General features: G+C 33.8%; 2 protein-coding genes across 2 annotated transcripts; both read left to right on the top strand.

The window, feature by feature from the left end:
- The first annotated feature begins 272 nt into the window (after positions 1–272).
- On the top strand, positions 273–3,231 carry LOC18050250 (epoxide hydrolase A). The gene is made up of 3 exons (XM_006444324.2): positions 273–979; positions 2,099–2,337; positions 2,727–3,231. Exons 1-3 carry the CDS (start codon positions 515–517, stop codon positions 2,971–2,973), a joined length of 951 nt encoding a protein of 316 aa, XP_006444387.1. The 5' UTR covers positions 273–514; the 3' UTR covers positions 2,974–3,231.
- A 1,658-nt stretch (positions 3,232–4,889) lies between these two features.
- On the top strand, positions 4,890–8,064 carry LOC18050249 (epoxide hydrolase A). The gene is made up of 3 exons (XM_006444323.2): positions 4,890–5,540; positions 6,764–7,002; positions 7,446–8,064. Exons 1-3 carry the CDS (start codon positions 5,076–5,078, stop codon positions 7,690–7,692), a joined length of 951 nt encoding a protein of 316 aa, XP_006444386.1. The 5' UTR covers positions 4,890–5,075; the 3' UTR covers positions 7,693–8,064.
- Positions 8,065–8,145: the final 81 nt, after the last annotated feature.

The raw sequence follows: 8,145 nt of genomic DNA, 5'->3' as shown, positions 1-8,145 counted from the left end.
TTTATTAATTTCATAGAGTTATTATGCAACTATAAAAGGAGAACTCATCTTTTTATTTTGTACACACACAATTGAAATTAATAAAATCACTTTATAATATATTCTCTCATTTTATTCTTTATCTTGCGTTACTTCTTTATTTGTATTGTTAGCTAATAATTTTTTTTATTTTTTATAAGGCTGCCTCATCTTAAAAAAAAAAAATTAATTCATATTTTTTATCAATTTTATCAAATATAAACTAAGAAAAAATGATATTACAAAATTTTTTTTTCAAAACAGCCTGAAACGCAATTCTATTTTCTGGTTATATTATGTTTATGGCGCTCTGAATTTTATAATCATCGATGAAGCCGCATCGCATTCGCAGCAACAGCTTACTTCATTCCCCGAGAAATTAATAAGAATGGTTCGTTCACTTCCAAAACGTAGATAGTAAATAAAAGCTCAAAAACACCCACCCAACCCCAATAAGACCAAGAATCAAACAAACAACAGTAAGAGTTTCAGAAAAATGGAGAAAATAAAGCACACAACAGTGGCCACGAACGGCATAAACATGCACGTGGCATCGATAGGGACCGGCCCAGCCGTCCTTTTCCTTCACGGCTTCCCTGAACTCTGGTACTCCTGGCGCAAGCAGCTCCTCTACCTCTCTTCCCGCGGCTACCGCGCTATTGCCCCTGACCTTCGTGGCTACGGCGACACCGACGCCCCGCCCTCCATCACGTCCTACACGGCACTCCACGTCGTCGGTGACCTTGTCGGTCTCCTCGATGAATTCGGTATCGAACAGGTCTTTTTGGTGGGCCATGACTGGGGTGCTTTGATTGCTTGGTATTTTTGTTTGCTTCGTCCTGACCGAGTCAAAGCTTTGGTCAACTTAAGCGTTGTGTTTCGTTCCAGAAACCCTGCGACGAAACCTGTCGATCAATACAGGGCTTTGTTTGGTGATGACTTCTATATTTGCAGGTTTCAGGTGTTTGTTTTTTTTTTTTTTTTGTTTTACCTCTTTTCTTTTGTTTTGTTTTAATTTAGTACCGTAATTAAATTTAAAAAAAAAAAAAACAATAATCGCCCTGTTGATTTGAGAACCTTTCTGTTTTCGTTTCCTGTCAAATTAAGAAACTTGTTTTGCTTTTTAAGTAGGAGTGTTAAATGAACAAATGGATCTGAATTGGGTGCTCGGATGTTATGCATTTAATATATTTCTGAATTAGGACAATTGTGTTGTGTTGGGAAAATGGCAATGGCGCCGGCTGTTATGTTGCCAATATTCTTCCTTAGGCTGGGAACATTTGTATGTATCCAACTGTATTTTCTTGGGTCAAATGTCAATCAATAGCAGTTATATGCATATGTTTAATTAATTTTATTGTTGCATTTATTTATTCGGTAAAGTAGGACTTTGATGTAACAAAATTACCGCCCCAGAATCTGATATCACAAGCTTAAACAAGTTTATAGCTATTGCATTTGGCTACATCTTTACTCGGAAATTTAATTAGATCTCTTAGCCATTTTTAGATCAGAGCAGGGCTCTCAAATGACATAACTCTTGATGTATTGTTTATTTTGACTGACAGTCTGTGGCTCTTTGTTGTAGCTTCATTTTGGCTTTGGTTAGATTTATACAATGGTTGGGCTTAAATTTTATCTTTTAGTCTTCTTATCAAAATACATCAGTATCAAATTTGCCATATAGTAAAGTTCCAGTTGTTGGCATTTTTATATTTCCATTAATAATTCTTAACATGATTTCATTGTGGTATTCAAGTACAAGAAAATTTGTATATCTCGTTGAATTTTGTTAATAAAATAAGGTTTTCTTTATTGCTAAATATAATCTACAGTAAAAAGGAAATAAGAATATTTTAATATTCTCTGGTTTATTGTCTTTCATTATTCAGCATATTGTCGGAGTGTTATTATCACTAACACAGTCTTGAGTCTGTCATTGTTTGACACGATTTCTGGGTTCCAATCCCATAATGCTCTATCAAGTTCATTATGTGATTCCTTATTCTAAATGCTTATTTTTGTTGTGTTGTTCTCAAATCTCTTGAATTGACTCTCTCAAAACTGAGATATGCTGTAGGAACCTGGAGTGGCTGAAGAAGATTTTGCTCAGATTGATACTGCAAGACTGATAAAGAAATTTTTGGGAGGTCGCAGTCCGAAGCCACCATGTGTACCTAAAGAAATAGGATTTAGAGGTCTACCGGATCTTCGAACCTTGCCTTCTTGGCTGTCAGAAGAAGATGTCAACTATTATGCCTCAAAATTTAGCCAGAAAGGCTTCACTGGAGGATTGAACTATTATCGATGTTTAGACCTGTAAGTTCCCATACAACCACTGTACCAGCTATGATAAATTAAAGAGTTAAATCAGATATCAGGCAAATTAGTCTTTGAAAAATGATCTTTTTGCCGAAATTTTGCAGTAATATTCATAGAAAGTCCATAATTCTTGCCTTTCATTTGAAGCCTGAGACTGATATGAAGCACTTAACTTAGACATTCGTGGTCCCTAGTTGATATCAATGCACATGAAGAATTGTCACATCTATTTAAGTAATTTTGTAATCTTTGTATGAAACAGGCAATTTGACTTTACAACTTGCATATGTATATCAATGTTACCAGAGCCCCAAAGTAAGTTTCATGTTTAGGACGGGGTATGTTCTATTGTTACCCAAAATAAAGTTTGTTTTGATTTGTTGCAGAAACTGGGAGCTCCTGGCTCCATGGACAGGTGCACAAATTAAAATACCAGTTAAGTTTATGGTGGGTGACTTGGATATCACATATCACATCCCTGGTATCAGGGAATATATACAAAATGGTGGGTTCAAGAAAGATGTACCAGGTTTGCAGGAAGTAATAGTAATGGAAGGAGTTGCCCATTTTATTAACCAAGAAAAGGCTGACGAAGTCAGCTCACACATTTATGATTTCATCAAGCAGTTCTGATTGAGCATTGCCATTGGGAATCTCAGAATGCGATGATACTTTGAGTTGTGATTGATGGTCGATCTCTAGTTTCATCTCTTCTATCATGATCCCATTGGTAGGGTGGCAAAGAGTGTTCTTCTTACTTCTTGGGGGGTCTACATATTTTGCTTTTGTCAGTGGAACCTCCGTTATGACTCATGTTTACCCTTTCAAGGCGATCCAAACAGGTCATTAGATCATGTTTGGGTCATTATAGGACGTGTCAGTTTCTGAGTTTCGTGTCGTGTTAAATTTAAGTCGATCCAAACATGATCTGTTTAATAATCGTGTTAAAATATTGAGACGAGAATTTGTCACAAAAAATTACTGGATTATCTAATAACTCGCTTAATATCTATGTATTTAATAAAATTTATGTAAAACATTTACATATTGTTTTACATATATATTAAAATATTATCACAATATTAGATATTTATACTATTGAAGTTCTAAATTTATATACAATTTTATAAATAAAACAATGTTCATATGTTCATTTTAAAAATAAAAAATAAAAAAGAAAATTATGGTCAATATTTGAGTTTTGTTAAAAGAATTTAGAATTAATTTAGAATATAAAATATAATCGTATTATTAATCGAATAAATGAGTAAAGAATTTTAGTTCTAATTTAATATGAAACAAAACGTATCGATCCATATTTGACCTATTTAATTATCATATCAAATTTAATGGCTCATACTCATATATTGTATTCATATTAGATAGTTGGATCATATTTAATTTTATCAGTTCTATAATCTCCAATGCAATGTTTTTATCTAGTAACGAAAACTAATAATGAGTTAATTAGTTTCATCCGGTCTAGTGCAGAGACAGAACTCACCCAAGCCACCAATACTGGGATAAGCAACATTAGGAAATTTGGATTACTTATGACTCGTTTGAGATTGAAGTTAAAATTTAATAAGTTGTTTATTTTATAATTTTTGATAAAAATAGTGTTTGGTAAACTTTGTAAAATCTGCTTATTTTATAATTTTTTCTATTTTGACAGCAACTTTTAAAAGCCAGGTAGGGAGTTGCTTTTCATAAGCAGCTTATTAAATAAATCAGTATCCATTTTTTAAATTCCTATTATAATTTTAATATTTTAACAAAAAGATAATTATGTCTTATTTTTCCATACACCTAATATATAACCATTAAATATCACATTACCAACATAATCGAATTACCCTTACATTATAAAGCTTTGATCCAATAAATTTATATTTTTGATATTTTACTTTTATTTTTTATTATAAGATTTAATAAGACTTGCATATGATTACGTAAATTTTCTTTGAACTATGAACAATTTCAAACGAAATTTAACCATGACTTCTAAAATTAATTTCATAACTATTGATTTTAACATTCAATCATATATATATTTTTCTATATACAAGGTGTTTTATGGCGATAAATTTAATATAAATGCAATGCATATTACTTTTTTATTTTATTTGAATTATGTATTAGTCTGAATTTTTATCATATTTTATGTAATAGATAATGAAGTTCATTAGATTTTATATAATTGAGTTTTTTTTCACTTTATGTAATTTTATGTATTTTAAAAAGAAAAATGCATGTCTAAACATTATTAAACATGCTCTAAAAAATAAAAAGTAATTTAAAATTATGTCTATTTTGGTCATAAATATAATAAAATAATATTTTCATAAAAAAAATTTATCAAATACATATACATTATTTTTTAAACTCACAACAATCATAACAGTATAATTTATCAAATACTAAATTACTTTTTTAATTACCAACTTATTTTATCCTCACAACAAAAATAACTTATTTAATGAGTTACCGCAGTTCCAAACCTGCCCTTAACTCTCATTCATTTAAATTTTAATTTTAAATACAGCTCTCTTATGCATGCTCATTTAGTCGGATGACATTTGTCCGTCCTATTCTTCTTATCCATTTGATATTTAGCTCAATCATCAACCGGCAGGAGCCGTCCTGTTTCACGTTCCTTTCATTCAACTTAAACAGAGCCTAATCCTGAAACCTTCAGATTTCAGAGTTGCACCAAAAGGAAAAACAAACAAACAATGGAGAAAATAGAGCACACAACAGTAGCCACTAACGGCATAAACATGCACGTGGCATCAATAGGGACAGGCCCAGCAGTTCTCTTCATTCACGGCTTCCCTGAACTCTGGTATTCCTGGCGCAACCAGCTCCTCTATCTCTCTTCCCGCGGCTACCGTGCCATTGCCCCAGACCTTCGTGGATACGGCGACACCGACGCCCCACCCTCGGTCACGTCGTACACGGCACTCCATCTTGTCGGTGACCTCATCGGCCTCCTTGATAAATTGGGTATCCATCAAGTTTTCCTAGTGGGTCATGACTGGGGTGCTTTGATTGCTTGGTATTTTTGTTTGTTTAGGCCGGACAGAGTCAAGGCCTTAGTCAACATGAGCGTCCCCTTTCCTCCCAGAAACCCGGCTGTGAGACCTCTTAATAACTTCAGGGCTGTCTATGGTGATGATTATTATATCTGCAGATTTCAGGTGATTTTTTTCCTTCTTTTTAACAACATTTCCGTTCATGTATTAAGAAATAACTTTAAAGTAATGCATTGAATTTGGTTTCGTTGACAATTGTGGTATAATTTTGCTTAAATTCATCTTTTTAGCCTACGAAATGTTTCAGTTTTATACATTGGTTACTGATTTGCGTCAATAATTTTGGACATAATTTCACTGGAGTTACGAAGAGCAAGAGAAATTGGGAAGAACCCAATTGTTTGTGATGATTATTCAATATGTACAATGTTTTGGGATTGTTTATCATTAATTATTTGCTGTAAGCATGGACTTGAGTATGGTGTTTTCACACAAAAACTGGCTTTCAGCGCCAAACCCATAAAGAAGACACAATGGCACTATGTTAATGTAGACAAGTAATTTAGACATATTCTAAACTGCTGTATGCATTTGCTTTTAGAAGCATGGAAAACTATTATCTGCTTTGCAGGTTTGTGAAATTACAAATTTGTATTTTACATACTTTAGGTAGATAGATGCGTTCTTCTATATTTGTCCTTGTGAGTGTCCAAAATAGATGAACAGGAGTGTTATTCCTCACAAGTCCTACATGCCAAATTCTCATTAAGTGTGCTTTAGTGACGGAAAATTGGTTATTGATGGATCACCTAAATTCTCTCTCGTCAGTCGGTACCAAGGAATGACTTGGCATTATTCCTTTATTCTCATTAATCTATCCAAAACACTAAATAATGTCAGAAGTTTGTCAGAAATCTTGAAACAAATAAGCTACTGGTGGCATATGTGAGAGATCCCTTCCCTATTCCAATTAGATATTCCCTCAAATAGATCATTCTTTCAATTAGATAGGTGTGGTAGTAACAGTGAAGGTCAATTTGTTTTATGCGACTGACGAGTGATATTCCTAAAGTTAAGTCCAAAAAGATTAAACATACAAGCATTGCAAAATGTGTGCCATGGTTATGTTTTGCAATATATTGCTGATTTCCTCTAGTCATGAAAACAGTGGTTGTATTCTCTTGATCAGTGTTAAAATTGTGAGCAAAACCACTATACTTGGAAGCAATGACACTGAAGTAGATTTTAATTTGATTTTGGTTCTAGAATAGTTCCCACATGTTGATCTAATCTTCAGTATTCTTACTCTAGAAGCATCTATTTAAGTGCATCATTCGTAAATCTCATGAGCTGACTCTCGTTCAAAACATTTCTAACTTATGCTGTAGGAACCTGGAGAGATTGAAGAAGAGTTTGCTCAGATTGATACTGCAAGACTTATGAAGAAATTTCTGTGTTTGCGCATTCCAAAACCACTTTGTATACCCAAAGATACAGGACTCAGTACTCTACCGGATCCTTCAGCGTTGCCCTCTTGGCTGTCAGAAGAAGATGTCAATTATTATGCCTCCAAATTTAACCAGAAAGGCTTCACTGGACCAGTGAATTATTATCGATGTTGGGATCTGTATGTTCCAAAAACTTATACCGTGGCTTTCATAAATTAAAGAGCTAGTTATCAATCTTTTATCTGGCCAAATTGGCGATTAATCTTTTTGGCGATATTTTCTAGTAGTCGATGAATACATTTTATGTCGGGCCAATCTTGCCTTTCATCACGTACCTTACTGTTATGTTCTAGAAATTTGTTATTTCATCTACATACAATTGGTAATCTTTGATCCATGTCTGAGACTGATATGAAACACCGAACTTACACATTCGTGACTACTTTCATGGCTGGAAGTACTAGGACAGGTTATGGATGCCCCTTTTTCAAATCTTGTTTTGGTATCTAGGTGGCACATAATTTTACTAATACTAGTGTAGTGATTGGATACTTTATGTGAAAACAATATGCTGCCTATTGTGGAGTACGGTATATTTAAGTAAATTTTCTCTTTCTTATAGAAATTGGGAGCTGATGGCGCCATGGACTGGGGTACAAATCAAAGTACCAGTCAAGTATATCGTGGGTGACCAGGATCTTGTCTATAACAACAAAGGTACGAAGGAATATATACACAATGGTGGCTTCAAGAAATATGTACCATATCTGCAGGATGTAGTTGTCATGGAAGGGGTAGCTCACTTTATCAACCAAGAAAAGGCAGAAGAAGTTGGTGCACACATCTATGAGTTCATCAAGAAGTTCTGATGGAGCTTTGGCATTGACCATCTCAGCATGCCATGCATCTCCATAAGAGTTACAATCTAAAGTTTCATTAATTCCACCATACCAACAGTCTAGGCCTACTCCAGCCTATGTATCTTGTATTGTTCTGTTTGTCTCTGAATAAATGTGTTGTAGTTGTAGGACTTGCCATATCTAAGACAAATGAAGAATATGTCCGTTTGGACTCGAATGAGAATATATGGAAGATGTATAATACCATTAACAGAGTGTGGCTTCGGTCTAACCAAACATCGAGACTGAAATGTTGGTCGTAAGTAAATCTTTTTCTTACAGTTTTATCTGTCGGAATTGGTTATTAACTTATCGCCAATAAACAGACTGCAAGTTATCTAACATGTTGCCTTTTTCAATATTTTGTTAAAGAAGGATGTCTTCTTGCAGAGGAATGTGACTAATGAGACTATTATTTATATT

This window comes from Citrus clementina, unplaced genomic scaffold, assembly GCF_000493195.1.
Source record: "Citrus clementina cultivar Clemenules unplaced genomic scaffold, Citrus_clementina_v1.0 scaffold_3, whole genome shotgun sequence".
NCBI lineage: Eukaryota > Viridiplantae > Streptophyta > Magnoliopsida > Sapindales > Rutaceae > Citrus > Citrus x clementina.
Note: the sequence above shows the minus strand (reverse complement) of the source record. Positions and strands in the feature narration are given on the sequence as shown.